Source organism: Apiospora phragmitis (genome assembly GCF_038363925.1).
Source record: "Apiospora phragmitis strain CBS 135458 chromosome Unknown utg000013l:1.0-2965645.0:1.0-2969333.0, whole genome shotgun sequence".
Lineage (NCBI taxonomy): Eukaryota > Fungi > Ascomycota > Sordariomycetes > Amphisphaeriales > Apiosporaceae > Apiospora > Apiospora phragmitis.
In genome coordinates, this window is record NW_027117413.1 from 257,655 (window position 1) to 278,060 (window position 20,406).

The 20,406-nt window shown below is 54.8% G+C and overlaps 6 protein-coding genes across 6 annotated transcripts; 3 read left to right on the top strand and 3 right to left on the bottom strand.

Annotated features, from left to right (window-relative positions):
• Positions 1-1,711: 1,711 nt before the first annotated feature.
• On the top strand, positions 1,712-3,570 carry PG994_013825 (uncharacterized protein; the record flags this gene model as incomplete). The annotated part of the gene is made up of 4 exons (XM_066865234.1): positions 1,712-1,877; positions 1,979-2,135; positions 2,237-2,739; positions 2,795-3,570. 4 exons carry the CDS (start codon positions 1,712-1,714, stop codon positions 3,568-3,570), a joined length of 1,602 nt encoding a protein of 533 aa, XP_066708363.1.
• Positions 3,571-4,613: 1,043 nt separating this feature from the next.
• PG994_013826 (palmitoyltransferase PFA3) lies at positions 4,614-6,382 on the top strand (the record flags this gene model as incomplete). Its single annotated transcript, XM_066865235.1, has 2 exons — positions 4,614-4,767; positions 4,839-6,382. 2 exons carry the CDS (start codon positions 4,614-4,616, stop codon positions 6,380-6,382), a joined length of 1,698 nt encoding a protein of 565 aa, XP_066708364.1.
• Positions 6,383-7,180: 798 nt separating this feature from the next.
• On the bottom strand, positions 7,181-9,745 carry PG994_013827 (uncharacterized protein; the record flags this gene model as incomplete). Its single annotated transcript, XM_066865236.1, has 1 exon — positions 7,181-9,745. One exon carries the CDS (start codon positions 9,743-9,745, stop codon positions 7,181-7,183), a length of 2,565 nt encoding a protein of 854 aa, XP_066708365.1.
• Positions 9,746-13,754: 4,009 nt separating this feature from the next.
• Positions 13,755-17,078, bottom strand: PG994_013828 (signal transduction protein; the record flags this gene model as incomplete). The annotated part of the gene is made up of 5 exons (XM_066865237.1): positions 13,755-14,245; positions 14,274-14,814; positions 14,862-14,951; positions 14,988-16,783; positions 17,039-17,078. 5 exons carry the CDS (start codon positions 17,076-17,078, stop codon positions 13,755-13,757), a joined length of 2,958 nt encoding a protein of 985 aa, XP_066708366.1.
• An 824-nt stretch (positions 17,079-17,902) lies between these two features.
• On the top strand, positions 17,903-18,961 carry PG994_013829 (glycoside hydrolase family 18 protein; the record flags this gene model as incomplete). The annotated part of the gene is made up of 1 exon (XM_066865238.1): positions 17,903-18,961. The coding sequence occupies one exon, from the start codon at positions 17,903-17,905 to the stop codon at positions 18,959-18,961; it is 1,059 nt and encodes a 352-aa protein (XP_066708367.1).
• A 524-nt stretch (positions 18,962-19,485) lies between these two features.
• PG994_013830 (uncharacterized protein) lies at positions 19,486-20,154 on the bottom strand (the record flags this gene model as incomplete). The annotated part of the gene is made up of 2 exons (XM_066865239.1): positions 19,486-20,060; positions 20,142-20,154. The coding sequence occupies 2 exons, from the start codon at positions 20,152-20,154 to the stop codon at positions 19,486-19,488; spliced, it is 588 nt and encodes a 195-aa protein (XP_066708368.1).
• Between the last annotated feature and the right edge of the window lie 252 nt (positions 20,155-20,406).

Sequence of the window (20,406 nt, forward strand, 5' to 3'; positions counted from 1 at the left end):
AGAGAACAGACTACAAAATGTATGACCACTGATTTCCATCTGCCTCTTTTATCGGCTCCATGCAGTTTGGGGGGTAGCTGGATTCCGGCCGGTGGTATTTTACATTTGAACTAAGGCAGGTACAGAACGAGATGGCGCAGCCCACGCAAAAGTCCAGCCAACGGCAGCGCCAGGACGCCTCTGCCATTCCGTACCTGAAAGGCTGACTCAATCTCGCCATACAGAGTGTGGTTGATAATATGAGGAAGATACGTCATTTCTGTATCCTGGAAACGTACCGGCATTGTTCGTTTTGAAAGGGGACGAAATAAGAAAAACGGCAAACCCTCCAAAATTTGCAAGACCTTGTGATTACGGAGCCCGTTTCCCCCCCAAGTCCAGAGACACCAGACGAACCCTGAAAGAATGCCCAATTGCTTGGGCCCTTGGGGGGGCAGGCCTTAATTAACTTCGTGTGCCAAGATGAGGATCCCCCAGGGTAAGTGACATGGGGTTGAGATCCATGCCGGCCAATACCCTGCCAACCTGCCTGTAACCCTTTTTTGCCTCTTGCCTCGGGTGTCCCCTTAGCCTACGCTTTGCGTCCTTGTGGATCGTTGACAGCGGATGTCAGCACAGCGCCGCAGCCTGGCAGCAGCAGCAAGAAACGAACTTGTTTTGTACGGAGTACAGGCTGACAGGCAAAGGAGATTATCACTGTGGATCGAATCAGATTGATGTGCATAGGAAGCGCCAATTGGGTGGTGACCCCCATGTCTCTCGCTTGCCCAACCTTCTCCTGGTGTGTGTGTGTCCCGCTCTTGGGGGTGGCCGACTGCTGACTGGTAGTCCTAGTCGTCCCGTGTCCAACGGGCGGGGCCTCGTACCGCAGTCCTTTTGTTCGACCACCTCCTCCTCCGCCCAGGTACCGATTGAATTACACTACACTTCTTCTGTCCTCCCGCCCATCCTTTCCCCCAACCCTACCCACGCATTCGTTCATTTTTCACCTCACCTCCTCACGACTCTCTGTGTAGCCACCAGTCCTTCTCGATAGCGCGCCCAGTTGACTGGACCCTCATATCTAGAACGCGGGCATCCACATTCATTTCTTTCAACCTGTGTTGATCGCACTCGCGTTGACGCTTTCTTTACCTAACCCCCCTCACCCGCCCTGCCATAGAGCACGACAAGCCTTTTTCTGGCATTCTTCCCTCCTTTGTCTGCGTGGTTGGTATCCGCTACTACAAGTGATCGCATCCCAGGAAAGTCTTCGGGCCTCCTAGACAATCGTTGGCGTCTCTCACTTAAAAGTCGTTCGCATCTTCTTACGGTCTGAGGACTCGGTCGCATACTACCCGCACCATCGGACACAGAACCGGAAGGTGGGCAACGACATTGTGGAAGTTGGCATCTGCGAATCTCTCTTTCCAAACTTGCGACAAGAACCAAAAGAGGGAAAGCGCAACATCGGGTGTCTCCCACGGAACCTCGAAATAACCTCCTCGACCAATCTTGCGTTGGTCTTCCACTCCTTTTGAGATAACTCCCACAACACTCTTTCTCCCGGTTTTGGCCCCATAAACCAAAACTGTTCATCTGACTCGACGTGACGTCCTTGGATTCACATCATCCATAACTCAACCCGTCACATATTTACCAAGGCGACCTCTCCCCGTCGCCTTTCTTCGTTGATTGAACTCACTCTCCAATCAACAACCCAACCGCCAAGATGACCAAATCCCTGGTCCTTCTTGTCGCCTGCCTTGACGCCATTGCTGGCGTCTCGGCCTTCTTCCGCATGGAATGCCGAGGCAGACTGGCCATGGCCCGCCTGGACCCTTTGGTTGATACCGGCGAGATTGGTTCTCACGTTCATGCCATTCACGGCTCTAGCGGTAAGTTCGATCGAACTAGATGGCGTTCTCGTCTCCAATCTTATGCACACTTTTGCTATCGACATCGAAGACTTGATACTGATGGTTGTGGTGTCCGTTAGGTTTCTCCGAGACCTCGGGCTTCGGCGAGCTTCGCGGCGGAGACTGCACCTCTTGCGCTGCCAAGGAGGACATGTCAGCCTATTGGACTCCTTCCATGTACTTCATGAATGATGATGGCACTTTCGAGGCCGTCGAGCAGGTTGGAGGCATGCTCTCGTAAGTAATTCCCCGGTCGTCAACCCGTAGTATAGCAAACCTTGTGGATATGTCTATCGGACGGCACTAGCTAGAGACTAGACTCGCTAACATGACACCAGCTACTACCTGTTCCGCGATCCCAAGAACAACGTCAAGGCTTTCCCCGAGGGCTTCCAGATGATCGCTGGAAGCAACTACCGCCGAAACTACCCTCTCGGAAACCCCGCCCAGCCCGATCCGCCTCAGTCCAACTGGAAAGCCTTGGGTCAGACAACCCAAGAGGCCCTGGAGCAGCGTGCGGTTGGCTTCAACTGCCTGGATTACTCCAAGGCCCCTGAGGCTTCTCTGTTCCGCCACTTTATGCCCACCAAGGACTACCTCGATGCCAACTGCCCCGACGGTATTCGTCTCGAGCTGGCTTTCCCGTCCTGCTGGAACGGCCAGGACGTCGACTCCAAGGATCACAAGTCGCACATGGCCTACCCCGATCTCGTGCAGGACGGCAACTGCCCCGAGGGTTTCGAAACTCGCCTGGTCACTCTCTTCTACGAGGTCATTTGGGCCACCAACGCATTCAAGGGCAAGCCTGGCAAGTTCGTCGTGTCCAACGGCGATCCTACCGGTGTGTACTATATGACCACTTGTGTGAAGATGGCGTCATGCTAACCGTTTCATAGGATTTGGATTCCACGGTGACTTCATCAATGGCTGGAAGTCGGATTTCCTGCAGGACGTTATTGGCAACTGCACCAACCCCTCCGGTGAGGTTTCGGACTGCCATCTCCTGACTCTTCAGAGCGAACAGGAGCAGAACCAGTGCAAGATCAAGCCCCCTATGGCCATTGCGAAGGAGAACGTGCTCGGTGGTGCGGTTGGTAATGTGCTCAAGGCTCTGCCCGGAAATGTCCCTATCCAGGCCGGCCCCGAGTCTGCTACTCCTTACAAGGGCGGAGCTGGCGGTTTCTTCACGAGCCTCTTCGGCGGCGGAAAGCCCGACAAGACCGCCTCCAGCACGTTCAGCGCACCCACCCTCACCTACCAGCCCGGCACGTCCTCCTCGTATCCCGGCGGTGGCATCTTCCTTGAGGAGACGAGCACTCCTTCAGCCACACCCAGCTCTGCGCCGGCGCCAGCCCCTGTCCAGCCTACTTTCAAGGAAGCCCTCGCCGCCCCCGCCCCTGGCACCACTTCATCCGTGCCGTCGCCAGCACCCGCACCCGCTACTACACCCGCCCCTGCTGTTTCGTCCGATCCCAATGTCTCGTACGAGGCTGTGAGCACCCAGACTGTCACCAACGGTGGCCAAGTCCAGGAGGTCGTGTGGGAGGAGGCCGTCAAGTACGTGACGGAGGATGTCGTGACGACGACGACCGTCTATTCTGGCATCGCTGGCCGATCGGAGCACCATCGCAGCCACCTGCGCCGCCACGGCCACGGTAGCCACCGTGCCTAAAGGCTTGCGGATTTGCCATTTCGATTCGATGAAGATACTAGGGAGCGGCCGTACAGGGCGGATATTGCATTGTGATGTTTGGGCTTGTTTCAATCGCCCGCATACTATGACTTCTTTTTTTTGTGCTGCTCTTGGAACAAAGCATATTTGATTCAGCTGAATGGAACAGCAACTGCATGGATGGAGGGGAGGCAGAGAAAACGACAAAAACAACGGTGTAGCGGACAATGGCATTGCATAAGAGGAAATTCCCGTGAGGCGTTACAAGGACAAGAGGACACCCTTATCCATAGGAGGGAGTTGCATTTTGGGCCAGCATACATCTCTTCTGGTAAGAGGTGGTCTACCCTTTCAATTTCTCTGCAAAGATTTGGTCTATGATGACTACATCATTCATATTCACCACCACCCCAGTGCAATCAATCCATCAATCAATCTGATCTTGATACACCGAATCTTTTGTGTCATCCTCGTGCGTGCGTACCGTGATGTTTGCCTATGTGTTTTTGTGCGAAAGAAAAAAAGAAGAAATGAATGCGACGCTTCTAACCTGAAGGCTATGTTCTAGAATATGGTGGCCCCAGGATCTAGTGCTCAATAGTTGCGTGTTGGTCCCTATTTTAGTCGCTACATCCAGTGGCGATTGGTCATTTGCACCGCCACAGGCCCCCCTACTCCCTGGAAGGTTACGTTCCCCCAGGCCTCCTCGTAGTGCCGCCCAGGCTAACCCGAGCCGGATTGCAAACCATCGATCCAACACGCCCACCTCGCTGTCGATACTGTCTGTCCTACTTGTTCTGTTTGTTTTTTTCGTGCTTGTTTTCATCTTTCGCTGCGCAACCTACCACTTTGTCGTTGGAACTCGACCAACCTGACTTGCTCGCTGTAGATTCCAGAACATGCGGTGAACCAACGCGCGGCCCTCTCTGTCCCTCCCTACAGCCTACATTCTTTTGAGCCCCAGCAGTTCTCCCAGCCCGTTCCCGGCCTGTCCGTACCTCATGGATACGAGGAGCCTATCACCTACGTTTGCATCCACCAACATGGCGCGTCGATGGGCTCGCCGGGTTGAGCGGTATTGCTGCAGTTGCATTACTTATTTCCCCTTGGCTTTCGTCTATGGTGTCACGACTTGGGCGGTATGGGTTGTCGTCAACATCGGAAGCAGTACCTCCAAATCGTCGACCGCCTGGACGGGTAAGTTGCACCTCCACGGCCCCCTTGGGCGCCTGCCTCCTTCCATCCAGACTGATCGCAGCGAACCCCAGGCACGGCATCATCGATCGGCGGCGTTATCCTCTACACCCTCCTGAACTGGTCCTACACCACCGCGGTCTTCACGCCTCCCGGCAGCACCACCAACGATTATGGCTACTCGACTCTCCCGACGACGGCCCCTCCCTCAGCGACCTCATTTACCGTCAAGTCGAACGGCGAACTACGCTTCTGCAAGAAATGCCAGGCTCGCAAGCCCGACCGTGCCCACCACTGCAGCACCTGCAGGAGGTGTGTTCTGAAGATGGACCACCACTGTCCCTGGCTTGCGACTTGTATCGGCCTGCGGAATCACAAGGCCTTCCTACTCTTTTTGGTGTACACGACGCTCTTCTGCTTCTTCAGCTTCGCCGTTTCCGGATCCTGGGTCTGGGCCGAGCTCGTCAAACAGACACAATACGTCGATACGCTCATGCCGGTCAACTACATCATGCTGGCGGTGATCTCGGGTATCATTGGCTTGGTGGTGGGCGTATTCACGGGATGGCACATCCTGCTCGCGAGCAAGGGCCAGACGACCATCGAGTGCTTGGAGAAGACGCGCTATCTGTCGCCTCTGCGCAAATCGATGCAGAACCAATACAATGCACAACACAACGGCGAAGGCATGGCGCTCCCCAAATATGGGCAGCAGCTTCTCGACATCCACGCGAATGCGCTGCCGGGGATCACGCGCCCAGAAGAGGGGGAGGTCCGTGTGAGCCTGGATGGAAACGATGGTGTGCGTCCGGCGCACATGTCGTACGAGGAAATGGAGCGGATGCGGTCTCGGAAACGGTACGAGGAATACTTGGATGAGCAGGACTCGGAGAAGCTGCCCAACGCCTTCGACCTCGGCGCGAAACGAAACCTGTTGCATCTCTTCGGCCCGTCTCCGCTGCTCTGGTTCCTCCCCATCATCAATACGACCGGTGATGGGTGGGCGTGGGAGGCCAGTCCCAAGTGGGTGGCGGCTCGAGAGCGACTCTCGAACGAACGGGAGGAGCAACGACGACGAGAGGAAGCCGCCGGCTGGGGAGTCGAAACGCCCAACTTCATTCAGAGCCAGCCCTACGATCCCGAGCAGAACGGAACGACGCGGCACTACCTCAATACCCCTGCAGCGCCTCCCCGTCCAAGCGCTGGCCGGCGGGCAACCTCCAAGGCGGATCGTGTGCTCGGACGTGATCCCGACCTGTACGTCGACGAGCCGGCGAACTCGGTTTCTATGCGAAAACTGAGCTCCCAAGGCATCGACATCGAGCATGAGGACTACGATACGGGCAGTGACGACGACGACGACGCGAGCGCAGAGAATACGGCGATGAATCTGGTGACAAACGGGGCCTGGGCCAGAAGCGGTGCCAATGGGCTATTACGAAAGCCATCACCAAGGACGGAGTCGACTCCGTCGAACGCCGCGGCGAAAGAAGACGAGGGGGGTAGACTAACCAACGTATTATATCTCGGGGAATTGGGTTACCAACCGGGTTGTTCTTTGGCATACAGGACACGGTTACGGGCAAATGGGATGGGTGTGTGTGTGAGTCTGTCATGAGCGGGCATGGCCTTTTCTGCTTTTGCCTCTTTGGTGGGCAAAACCACTGTACAAAGTCGGGCTTTGGCGGTGTTCGATTAAACGTATGATGCATACTTGCTTTGGGGGTTCTGGGCGAGCGTTTGCAACTTGTATGATGTTGTATTTAGTCGCCCGTATGGCAATACTTGGAATATAGAAAGCGCATCGTCCTTAGCGAGAAGCAGAAGCCCGTGGGCTGTAGACCTGTAGCCGCACTGTGGAACCACGCCTCTAGGCGATGGGAGATCATTAAAGGGGCTTTTATACACTTTGGCTTCGAGGCTCGAGGCACCAGGAAGGGTACTTATGGAAGTTCACTTCTTGAATCTTTGCCTATGTTTAGCCTGATACCAGGGATATGCCCGCTTTAGTACATAGCGCCCTACATATTATTCGTTACCCAGTACCACAGAATACCCCACGACTATTGCACAACTATCCCAGTAGCTTTCTCGTGGTTTCACAGTTTACGATTATGTACTCAGCGGTTGTCTGGTAGTCACTCCGGTGGCTATCCAGAGCTATGCACATGTGACCCAGTGATTACCCTGCGTTTATAACAGGGGCCATGGGACGATGTGCGATGTATACGATTTTCGAGAACAGCCTTATTCTTCAAGGTTAAAAGTACGAAATCCGTTTGGTCCACATTGAATATTTATTAGTATTCTCGGCAATACTAAACCGCTTCTATTTGAATAAGTGTAATGTGAATCGAATTCTGATTCCGGTCTATATTATATCCATTGCTTGTTCAATTTGTATTATGTCTATCGTCTATACCATTTCGTGTCGGTCGTTACTGCGGTTGCTGTTGCGGTCCATGCTTTGCCTGAGAGTCATGGTTCGATGGAACAGGCCGCCGCGGCTGCTGGGAGCCTTACTAGCCTTACTAGCCGTCTTCTCGAGGTTGGCGCCGCTCGCGATCGCCTCCTCGGGGATGCGTGGGGGATGTACAAAGGTCGGGTTCTGCTTGCGAGCAGCGAAGACATCCTGGTAGAAGTCCATGTCGTTGTTGTTATTAAATCGCGACGAGTTCGAGCGCTGTCGACGAGTCGCAGTCATCTTGGAGTGGTCGACGGATTGCTGGCCGTAAGAGTCGGTCCTCTGTGGGGGCTGGATATTTGTCTGATAGACAGGGAAGTCCTGGCCGGCAATTTGCAGCTGCCTTCGTGGTTGCTGGATTCCGATAGCAGCCGTCTGCTTGGAGAGCTCGAGGGCGAATTTGTTGTGACGCGTGAGACGAATCAGCTCGTTCTGGAAGCTTGATTTGTGGAAGGTGATGAAGTTGAGTGATATGGCGTAGGTGTCTTCGATCGTCGTCAACTCGGTAATGATCTTGCCGGTGTAGTCGCGTCGATTCGCAAGAACGAACTCGGTCATACGCGCCTGCAGCTCTTCGATCATCTCCTTGGGTGTGCCGAAGGACATGCGCAGCTTGAACACGTCAGCCAGACTGCCGGATCGTCGGTGGTTGAGAATGAAGAGGGTGTTCAAGACCGAGTTGGGCGCCTGGACGATATGGCCCTCCATCTTCTTGAATTCGGTGTACAGGAGGGAGATCTCCGTAACGTAATAGTCGTCGCCGGTTCCGGTGGCACCCGTGTTTCCGTAGACCGTGATACGGTCGCCGACGTCGAACGGATGCTTGACGAAAACAAAGATGATGGACTGCAGGAATTCCTGGGCAGTCGCTTGGAGGACCCAGGCCAGACCCAAGACGGCGGTACCGGCAGACGCCAAAGCGGCGCTGGCGGACGCCGAAATGATCGAGATGAAGACTATGACGGTGATGATGATGACGATGACAACAAACGTCTGGTCCAGCTTCTGAATGACGGAATCCAGATCTTTCAGTGACGCCGTGATCGCTTTCTTCTCGCGGTGAACCTCGTCGCAGAATGCCTCAAGCTCTTCCAGAGATACATCGCCATTTAGGTCGCGGTCGAAGATAGAGAATGCGGCCTCGGCATCCTCCTCGGTCGGGAACGCAGGGCTTAGATCATCCGGCGTTAGTACATCTGCGCCGTCCTTGGCGTACGTGCGGAACAAACGACGGGCCAGGACTTGGGCCGAGCTCGAGTTGCGGAGGAGTTCCGACACGACCTTGCGGGGATGGTTGCTGAGCCGTACCTCACGGCCGGTGAAGTCGCCAGCCACACGGTTGGCCACGTCACCGACCTTGTTGAACGTTTTCCCCACTGTTTGCTGAAACTGTCGCAAGGGCGTCTTTGTCCCCGAAGCGTTGTACCCAGAGACCGATTCTTCGGTGGCCAGACGGTCTCCCGAGTACTGAAACAAGTGGACGAGGTAGGCAATGTACTGCTTGTTGGTGTCGATTCGGATCATGTAGGTGCGTTTGTGGAAGGTGTTGGCGATCCACTGGATGATCATCTTCTCCACGAAGTTCAGAGCAGCCAGGACGAACAAGGCGATGATCACTTTCTGCACAATCTCGATCCACGTGATATGGGGGAACCGATCCGGTTCAGGCGCAGCAACCTTGTGGTTGTTGACGATGGGTTTGAAGGAGATCAACACGGCCAACATCCAGAGGAACAGGGCGGTGTGCAGTTCCATCTGCTCGCCGATGGCCTTCCATTTCTTGGGGTTTCCCGAACCAAGTATCTTGGCGAAGAATCGGACAAGGAACGGCAGGATTGCCGTACAAATTCGTGCCGCCCATAGAGTCAGCCAGACGATCTCGAGCCAGATGCCAAACCACAATAGTTGCACGCCTCCGGGCCCGCCAATCACGGGCTGCTGGTCCTGAGGTAAGAAAATGCCGAGGAACACGGGGGTGAGCAGAATCAAGAAGATGGGCAACAGATAGAAGATGTATCGTGCGGCGCGAGGCAGCTTCTTGATCCGCTTGAGGGCGTTGAAGATCTTGCTGGGCTCCTCCTCGCCTTCTGGCGTCGGCAGTGCGTTGGGCAGGTTGTTGGGATTGGTCGGCGCATTGAATACGTCCTCCTTGATGATCTCCGAACGCTCTGATCGCCTCGATTGGGACTTGTTCAGGTATTCCTCCTGGTTGCTGATCTTGCGCTCGATGCCGAGCAGCGTCAAGTCGTCGTTAAGCCGAGCCGCATGGTCCCGACGATCCTGCGTTTCCCGGTCCTGTTGCGTCTCTCTGTCGCTTTCCGAAAGGACATCAGAGGTCACAGTAGGGGCCCGGGTCAATGTGTTCGAGGAGCCATCGTACTGTTGTGGTTGCTTCCCCGAATCGCCAGAGGCGTTGTGGTTGTGGTTCTGGTTGTAGCTATGGCTGTGGTTTTGGTTGTAGTTCTGGTGGTGATTCTGGTTGTAGTACTGATTTTGTGATGATGATGTTTCGGCCATCTCGAATGATGATTGGTGATGGAGATGGGGAGGCCCCGTCTCGAACGACTGCCGGGAAGCCATCCACGCAGTTGTATTATGGAAGAAATGCCAGAAACACGTAAGTCCCCTCTAGTATCAGTTATCCCCTAGATATTGCCAGTACGATGAGGCCAGTCAGTCATCCATGGACTAAATCCGGCCAGAGATGGTATGGTGACTCCAGTGGCAGCGAGGACACTGTTGTCGAAGGAATAGTCGGATGCCTCCAGCAAGGTTCTTTTTCTTCTTTCTCAATGGGATGTTGTTTATTCCGAGGGGAAGCAGCAACTTTTGTCGAGTGAAGAGGGCGCAAGTAGGAATGTGCTTGATAGCTGGGGAAGAAACAATGGGGAGGGGGATGCTTGGTACTGCAATTGCGTGCTGGAAACGAGTGTGATAAACCCCCAAAGAACCAGAGATCCGAAAGCACGAGAAGCCCGATGAGGAGACTGCTTAAACGATGGAGAAAAAGATGGAGAACAAGGTCTCGATTCTTGTGAAATATGTATGAATAGACAATCAGCCAGTCTCCTTCCTTCTTTGGCGAGCGGGCGCTGGAGGTGTTTTTTTGCTACTGCGGCGTGCGCAACCACCAGGCGATGGCAATGGAGTATTCACAAAACACCCTCAATCCTCAATCCCTGCAGCCCCTACACGTATTTTTATGAGTGACATACCTATCCCTGCCCAGGTCGCAGTTGGCCGGTAGGGGAACCAGAATCAGATATGACGCGGCAGGGCCTCCTGGCCTGTCGGGTCCACAGCTTGCTCAATTTTCTGATAGGCTTGTGGATAGGCGATCGCATCAAGAGCAGTGCGATCCACTGATGCAGTCCACCAAGCCACCAGCCGATCTTGGCGGCGGGACCTGAACGCCACGCCTGGAATTAGCATGCCCCATGCTGCCAGTGAAGCAAAAGCAAAAGCAAGCAAGACGAATCCATGTGAGCGCGCCCTTCACCCTTCATTCCCGGGAGTCTGTACTGTGCCATGCGTGCGCAGCGAAACGCGGGATAAACCATCAATCAATCACTCAATGCCTAATTGTGCTTGTTTTGCATGTGCCAGTGTGCTCTGGGAATTCTGCCTAGACGTCATATCGCATCTATGTCCCAAGCGGGTGCCGTCCATCATGGACGAAGTTACTAAGCACAGTCTTGGATAAAGCCGTTAAGCAGCCATCGTGATTTGTGATCAATGGCCTGACACTGTGAGAGGGACCATGGTTGAATGCAGGGGCTGCTAAGAACTCGACACAGCACGGCGGTCGATACCGAACCACCCTCCCTGCTCAGGGGGGAAAAGCAGGTGGCCCGTTCGTGGGGGGCAGTACCACGGACAGGTTTGGTACCGTCTCACATCCCAACTGCCATCGTTGATACTTACATATAAACAAACAAACAGCGTGTTCTAGACCATCTGATTATCTTGCCATGCCATTGACGGCTCTCACCGTACCAACACAATGCGAAAGAGATTGATCGATCGGTGATAACACTTCGGAACTTTTCAATTTTCTCTCTCTCCGTTCTGTCCTGACACGAACCTCGGACGATAAGGGGGCCTCAACTGCACACTACTGCAAGCCATTCAAGCCACCACCATACCGGCGCACCCTTCCCTTCCCTTCGCTTGACTGATAAGGGAAACCTTAAGCAATCGCAGGACACCATTCGATTCCGTTCAATCCCCGGGTATACATAAAAGCCCAACCGTGGAAATACTGGACAACGTCGGAACTATTGAGCGGTGAATTCTATTAGTCTAGCGCACCGTTGATCCGGCGGGTTTCCCTCTTCAGCTTGCTTCTGTAGACGGAAGTTTGGTGGTTGGAAATGCTTTCGGGCGTGGAAAGCCACTCCACGGGAAGATGGATCACCACGAGCGTTGCGCGCCACCACCCACCACCGAAAGCCAGAATCTCAAGACACGTTATTTCAGCTGAGCTAGGCTGACGTCACATCCCCTCGCTGGCTTGCGTTTTCCTGTCGTCAACTAATCCCGCAAACAACCTCTTTGCTACTAGCCACTGACGAAATCGCTGAACGGAATTTGGAAGTTCAGAGTTTAGGGGCTGTTCTACGCTTCGATGAGCCAACATGGGTGCCTAAAGTCATGTTTGCGAACAGAACATTATAGATAGGAGGTCCAGTAAATTGATCCGCATAGAAGAAAACCCCCTGATACATACCCGCGCATCTAACGAACCCGGTCTGGGTCACTTCGTGTTGGCGAAAGGCTCTGCAGTGCTCTGCCATGTGCCGTTCTTCCCGACCCGACCCCACGAAAAATATCTCCGGATCACCGCAGATATCTGGGATGAAAGAAAGGGTCTTAGAGTTCACGGGGTACAGGTGGTATGGGAAACTGCAATCCTGACGGGAATCCTCCACTTCTTCTGCACGAGATCACAGATGCGATGTGTAAGCTGCTGCAACCCGACCCGACCGGCCGGTAAGAATTGGCCGAGAAGGAAGAGCAGTTCTCATTTCTCACGATGCTGTATGCTGGCAAGACCACCGGCTCCATCACGTTCACAGCAAGCCTACCCACCATGAAGAAGTTTTTCCCACCGCCTCTATGGGCCGGTCGCGAAAATTCTCTGTTTCCTTTGGTAGAAGCTCGGCTGGAGGAGGAGATTGCTGTCCTCGAATCATCAAGAACCGATCACACTATTTCTTCTCCCAAGTGCATCAGTGTGCCACCCGCTCGAGCCGTCTGTCCGTCTCGGCGCCGGCTCACCCACCCATCCTTGGTAGTTCGTCACAAGCGTGGGGGCCAAAGCAAATCCATTATGCATAAACCGCCTTGTGCAATTGATGAGGGAAGGGCGAGAAGAACTCGTTTCACAAAGAAGAGAGAAGATGGCAAATGAGTGGGCTGGGTGGATCGGCCAGCACAGCGATTCGGTTTGCCGCTTATAGCCCGTAACACCTAGACCTAGTAAGTACGTATATTTGGCTTTGATATAGCACCATCTTCATTTCCTAGGTTTCCACGCTGCTGTAACATGTGCGACCAGGCGGCTGTGACCATTGGGTGGCAGCACGCCCCTTTTCAATCCAGACGAGCTAGACCACCACTTCGGATTTCCCATCACGAAAATAAAATTGGAGAGAAGTTTCCCAAAGTTGCCAATGTATCCATCCGCTGGCCTGGGTCTACATAGGCGACTTGGCGACCGTCTGTTTGACTCATGGGCACGCACGCACGCGTCCGTAACACGAGGATAATGAATCGCGAGCCAACAACCCGGCTGCCTGCTCGCCTACATACCTAGGTGTGGTTTCGAGATGAGAAGCGCAGCCAACAACTGGGTCTTTCCAGGGTTGAAAGCAAGCTCGATTGGTATTGGTCTCGGAGCAGAAACTTGGTCGTCACAGAACTCGAGACGGAGATGAGAATTGATTGGCTCTGATGCTATGGGTTTGCTAGAACGGCGCCACCTCCGACAGGCAAACCGCCGTGTCTGTCTGTTATTGACAATCATCACCTGCATATCCCGCAGATTTTGCTGTCCCTACGAATGCCCAAAACGCGTTCATATCAGGAGTTACGCTTGGTGATTGCAGCAGTCCTACCGAGCAATAACATCACTCCCTAGGCCGGCCAATATGACCACGTGCTTGGTTGAAGACATAGTCTGAACACCAAATATATAAAATTGGTGAAAATAGGGATTAATTGCCGATGGGTAGGTAGACCACAAATTTCCTCGATATGCTTCCCATGACTATACGTGATTTGGCGGTCTCATGCAAGTGTGGTAGATCGTTGCATAGTACCGCCTTTCTTATCACAATATCTTCCGAATGCGATTATTCTGGGTATCTGCAAACTACATGTAGTCATGGGCTGTTATGTAGTGGAACAACGGGCGGCGTCACGGGCAGTCAATTACGCAGACATTTGACTTTTCGAACCAACGATGAATTGCATAAGGAAAATTTGAATTCCTCAAATAACATATATACAGCTAATTGAACTACTACTCGTCGTGTTTGACCATTCCATCCGCACCACGCATCTCCAACCGTTCGTTCAAGACGGACGCCGTGTCATCGTCATCATCGTCGTCATCTTCATCCCCATCCTCGGACTGTATGTCATCCACCTCACCGGACTGACGGACGTCAGCGGTACTTGCGCCCGCCGCGGGTCGGCGTTTCTTTTCGAAGTCCTGCCGATGAGCCTCGGCCATGATACGGCGGATGCTCTCGCCCCCGGGCCGGACGTCGGACCTCCGGCGCCGGCGCAGCCCAGCCTCATCGGCTGCGCGTGCGCCTGAAGCCGTCGTTTCGGCAGTAGCGACAGGCACGAGCTCGCCCGGTGCGGTACTGCTTGCTTGCTGTGCCGGGAGAGGAGCCTCGACACGGACTTGCCGGTCGCTCACGCTTTCGTCGGAGCTGGGGCGCTCGACCAGAGGCTCGTGGTCGATGTGGTACGGAAGGGGGACATCCCTGCTCGCTTTGTACTGGGCTACGTTGCCGCAGTGTTCGTTCTCGACACGAAGAAGAGCCCCACATGCCGCGGCGGGTGACCTCGGCGAAGCCCAGAAGAAAGGAGACAGCCGTGCTGTGTTGGGTGTCGTGTGTGAAGATGGCGTAGAAGATCCAGGCGAAGCGCAGGATCGGATCAACCACCATGATGAAGTAGTAAGGCCATCGGCGCTTGAGCGCAAGTATGTCACGCAGTAGGTTGTGCCGTGCGTCGGGCTGTAGGAGCGAGAAATCCATCAACAGATCCCAGATGGAGCAGTAGATGGCGTTGACGGTGCTGAACGTCACGAACAGCGCCAGGTTGGAATGGGTGTCGTGCATGCGGTAGATGGAAAGCATCACAGCCGCTAGGATCGTCATGCCGTATTTCCCGCAGTTGACCAGATGCGGGAACATATTCTTGGTATCGGCGTAGCGTCGGATACACTGGAACGCTCGCCAGATGGCCGGAACGGCGTTGAAGAAACCCAGCAGCCTGGAGTGGCTGGAATTGCACTGTGACGGATCGTTCCAAGAACGCGCGTAGAGGCAAAAGAACAGTTCAACGTTCTGGGGACGGTTAGTGAGGAAGTGCAGGGGGCGGATGGACGACTTACGCAGGTGGCGTACGTCAGAGAGCAGTACATATCGCCCAGGAAGAAATCGCGAAATTCGACTGGGAAAAGCCCGGCAAAGAGTAAACGGTACTGGATAACCGGTCAGCACATATGTAGTAACGGTACAATCGGGCCACAGCCTGGACTTGCATGAGAATAGGCGAACCATTTCCGGCTCCGATGGCCCAGAACCGGCGCCGGTAATAGGATAAGCACGAGGGTGAAGAATATCAGGAGGACTGGGTAATATAGGAACATGTCGGGCGATCCGTATCGCGTAAAGTTGAGCCATATGAAGATGCCCAGGAGCAAAAGGCAGAAACTCGGGAATTCGGCCAGCTCTCGCCAGTCAAGGTGGTGCCGGGGGTCGAACTCGAAGATGAAAGGGTAGTTGACCTTATTTTTGTTCCAGAGGTAGCAGTCGCCGCAGAACAGGGCGAAAAGATACAGCATCAAGAAGTAGCCGCCGTATAACTGCATCAGGTACGTGGTCTGCTCACGTACAAGCGGATCCGGGTCGAACAGGAGCTCCACGCCGTATACGAGACCCTGCAGCGTGAAGACCGCACCGGTGCCGATGAAGAGGCCGTTGAGGAAAGTGCTCCCGGACACGTCTTTCGGCCGTCGGGTCAGTCTTCGTAGCTTCCCGGCAGCGAGCTTGTGGTTTCCCTTTTCGAAGTATCTCGCGTACAAGTCCTCGACGGCAATGATGTGGCCGTCGAGTACATCGCTGTTCACGAACCAGGCCTTGTTGACCTTTTCGTTCATGTACTTGTACGGCGGCCTGGCGTTGACGGCCTTGTCGTACTTCTTGTTGAGCTTCCGGAAGGCTGTTCGGTTCAGTAGCGTGTACGACTTGAGGAGCTCAAGACCTCGGTAGAACTCCTGGAGAGCCAGCTTCAGCTTGCGCTTTGCCGTGCGGTAGGGCACATCGTCGTCGTGCGGCTTCTTCACGTAGTCGCGCCCAGACTCGGCTGACCTGCCACTGAAGACCGGCGTCCTAGGCATCTTCATCAAGGCCTTGGAGTTTGGGCCAGGCTTGAAGATCTTGGACTTGATCGGATCCATCCAACATTGTGCACTCTCACCGTTGGATTTCGTATGGCCATGACCGTTTCCTACTTCGCCCTTGTTCCGTCGTTTTACGTCGGCAAGCTCACTAGCTCGTCTGTTGCGCATCTCGTGCAGCTGTTCACGGAGAATAGCCAGTCTCTGTCCCGCCTGTTCCTCTTTCTGCTTGTAGAAAGTCTCGACCTTGTCGAGTTCCCCATCTAGGAAGTCGAAGAACTCCTGCTCTCTCTGCCGCACCGTGTCCAGAGCATACAGCCCCATACCGCTTCTCTCGCCTTCGTTTCCGGCAAGGTCACTGGCACCAGATGAGAAGAGGCGTCTCGGGCGCATCGAGGAAGTCCGGTTCATCATGGGAGAAGGGTCTGGTACGGTCGCCGTCCTGTTATTTGTTGGAACCGGGGGATCCATCGACAAGCTCCTCTGGAGGGTTAGGCGACTCGAACCCGCAGCAGGCTCATCCATCGCCGGTCCGGGTAATGCGAACGCATTCTTATTGCTGCCAGTCGCGGCCAAGGCCAGCGGAGACTGAGATGGTGGTGTAGGTACGAAGCTCCCATAGTTCCCGGCGTTACCAGGCGACTTGGTCAGAGATTGGCTCTCGTTCCTTGTCATGGCCACGGGCCTGGTAGTCGCAGCGCGTCCCACGTGGCCTGGGCCTTCATTTCCTTGCCGAGACTCAGGCCCATCCTCGGGCTTTGGGGTGACTCGGTTCTGGAAAGAGGTCGGCGTCCTCCGCGGACGCAATTCACCCCTCCGGCCTAACGGGGTAGCATTCGCCTTGGCGATGGCGCGGGTGACGGACTTGACATATTTCTTGCCGGCCTTGTAGTTGAGATACTTGATTCTCCATTCTAGTTACTGAGGTTAGCTGAGACGGGCGGATGAGTAACGGGGTCGACCCCGCAAACCAGCGGTAACAAGCAGCCGAGAGAAGCGAGTTAACGAGGGAATGAGGGAACAGGTAGCAAGACGATGATGATATGTGATAGCGCCGATGCGACAAGACCGCGCAGGTTTCGAAACAAATCCTTGCTTGTTGTGATTGTGGGTATACCTGCAGCCAGCCTAAGATCCAGCATACAGACAGGCAAGGCAGTAAAACTCACCTGGCACCAAGTCCTGCTCAAGCTCCTTTGCGAATTTCATGACGTCAAACGCATGTTCAAATAACAACCACCACCAAAAGAAGGTTCTCTCGCGGCTGTGGCGTTGGATGCTTTCGAGGAACAACAGAGGGAGAATGGGAATTGGTTTCGTACAGAGGTGGTTAAATTAAAGACGTACAGGTACCTGACTATAGGTTCCGTGCCAATCGAACCCAATGGCTTGTGAAAATAAAGCTGGAAGGAAACCTTACTGTAGGAAATGCGACGGTTATGTAGCACAGGGCCCCCTTTCCGGGTCCTGATTGGCCAGTGCCTACGCCTGATCGGACATGACTAAGACCAACCAAGCCTAGGAGTCAGAATAGTGTCGATTCTACCATCTACCTGGTAGCCTCGCGATAACAAGAACTCGTCGCTGCTTGGTACGACAACGGAATCAGCAGTGCCCGGACCAAGTGGAACAACCAGTGAAACCCTCGAGGCGTCCAACATTAGTCAATCGGTGTATAGTCGACTGTTTGTTCCAGCTCGCTTTTACTAGACGACTTTCCCGGCGGTGCAATTGAGGGTCCGTCCTCCAGGCAGCCTGGCCGTCTTCCCGACTGGTGTACCTGGCCCAGCAACGCCATCCATCCCTGCCCGATGCTCAATTTCCCGACATAGGCCTGTATCGCGCCGGCCTAAGGACTCAGTAGCTGTTGGGCCTTTGTTTCACTGGCACGTACATACTCGGGAGTCTTGGTAGGTCATGTATTTGAAATGTCGCAGCTGACGCCGACCGACCTGTTGCTGATGTGGCACTATCAGATCCGCATCAGCCTGTCAGCCGGGTCTCACCGTTGAGCCTATCGATCTCCGCCTGCTATGGCATCTTCATCCAGAGGCGCCCTACCAAGGATAGTCATATACCACCAAACCATCCATGACCCCAATGGAAGACACATATCCATACTGCCTTTGATAAGCCAACCGGGGGTTGCCGTAACGCACATCATAGTAGCGGCCCTCCACATCAACGATGATCCAAATGGCCTGACCCTCAACGACCACGCGCCTGCAGACCCCAGATACATCAATCTCTGGGCGGAACTTCGCATTGCGCAAGCAAGCGGCGTCAAAGTGCTTGGCATGCTGGGCGGGGCCGCCAAAGGTTCCTATACCCGACTCGACCAGGACCACTCATCCTTCGAGGCATATTATGCCCCCGTTTACAACGTCATCAAAGAAAGGGGCCTCGACGGCATTGACCTGGACATCGAAGAGGCCATGTCACTGGGCGGCGTCATCCGTCTGATTGACCGCGTACGCTCCGACTTTGGCCCGGACTTCTTGATCACGCTGGCCCCCGTCGCCGCCGCCCTCCTGGATGTTCGCCGCAACCTGAGCGGCTTCGACTACGAGGCCCTCGAGGTGATGCGTGGCAGCCAGATTGCTTGGTACAACACGCAATTCTACTGCGGCTGGGGCGACGCCAGCACCCCCATCATGTACGAGATGATCGTCGCCCGAGGATGGGCGCCCGAGAAGGTCGTCATCGGTCTCGTGACGACCGCCGAGAACGGTGCTGGGTTCGTACCGTGGGAGCTTCTGAGGGCGAACCTGACGCTCTTGAACTTTCAATTTAGTCGCTTTGGCGGCGTCATGGGCTGGGAGTATTTCAATAGCTTGCCGGGTGGTAAAGACAAGCCGTGGGAATGGGCTCAGCGTATGACCTCATTGTTGAGGCCCGGCGATGCTGCCGGACTCGGCGAGCCATTTGCCACAGAAAGTACGAGAACGGCCGGAGCAGAGACGACTGATATGTCCAAGACACTAAGCTTAGGCGTTCAGGTGGCCGATCCGGATCTTGGCACATCGGCAGATGTGCCCGTACCTGCGGATTTCGACTACTTCTCAGACTTCTCAGCCGGAACTGACGATTGAAACTATAGGTTTTAGGAGCGGATTAGCTACAAACCTCAGTTTTACGTCGAGTTATCTGGCCCTTCTTGCGACTAAAATGTGTTTGAATATATGCCAGTAGAGTGGACCTGTTGCGGCCGGTCTCTGTCGATTCCGGGTCCGTTTCGATTCTCGTCTTCTTCATCGACACCCTCATCCTCAGGCGTCCTGGGCTTCGTGGTGGTTGTCCCCATATTCCGGTCTTTGTTGCGCACTTGGCCATGGACTCAGATGCTGTACATGTCCTTACATAGAGCTATTAGTATCGCCAGCCAACGTATTAAAGCCTGCGATCACTATCGTGATCCGTATAAGCCAGGTGTTACTATGGGGCAAAGTCAATTGGTCTACTCTCGTACTGAGTAAATACACACAACACGTAACTCCAAATAGCCTCTATGCAGAACGCCATGCATGCAAAACGCCGACACCCCCGACTCCTTAGTTATGAAAATGTACAAACCCCCAACTCAATATAATCAATGGTTCTCTCGTACGTGCCCGTGTCACCTCATGCCTCCGAATGCCCTGTCCATCTCCTCGCCCTGATCCACCGCCATCTCGCTCGCCCCCTGCCGGTCCGCCAGGCTCATCTCCGCGAACTGCCCGGCCACCGACAGCGGTGTCCCGGCACCACTGATGCCGTGCTGCTGGTGAGGGTGAGGCGGCGTCACCATGCCCACGCCCGCCTCCGACATGCTCGTCTTCTTCTCGGGCTCCAGCAGCCGCGCCTCGCTGTCGAGCCAGCCGGGCGCGACGCGGCGCTTCTCGGCCAGCTCGCGCGCCGCGATGCGCTCCTCGAGCGCCCGCAGCTCCCGCCCGGCCTCCTCCTGCATCTGGGCGACGTGCGCCTGGAGCGCCCGGCAGCTCGCCACGATGTCGTCCGGGTGCGCCGCGTGGCCCGATGCCGAGACCACGTACTTGGGCTTCGCATCGGCCGAGGCGTTCGCCATGCCGGTCGTCGAGGACGGCGGCAGCGTTGATGGCATGCTCTTGTAGGTGTAGGGCAGGGTCGCGGCGACGGGGAGCGTGACGAAGGGCGATACGGTCAGGGGCACCTGGGCCAGGAGCGGATGCGTGCCTAGAAACAAGATGTAAGGGTTAGAAGTCCGTCTGGTCGATCCCACAAGGTGCAGCAGAGGTAGGAAGCGGCAGTACATACGAGTGTTGTGCATGGTTGCAGTTGCGCCCTGCGCAGTTGTGTGGCTAACTGTAAGCTGTATTGGTTGAGGTCGAAAGGGGGAGACTTTCAATAGGGCAACGGGTCATATGAAAATGGGATGGAGGTTGAAGAGGCGCATTTAAACGACCGAGAGATTCGAATGTGAGGATGTCGGATGGAAAGTATTGATGTACGTAACACCCGCACGGTTGCGACAACCCGCCTGTAAATGGACCTTGCCAGTGGGCTGGTTGGTTGATAACCG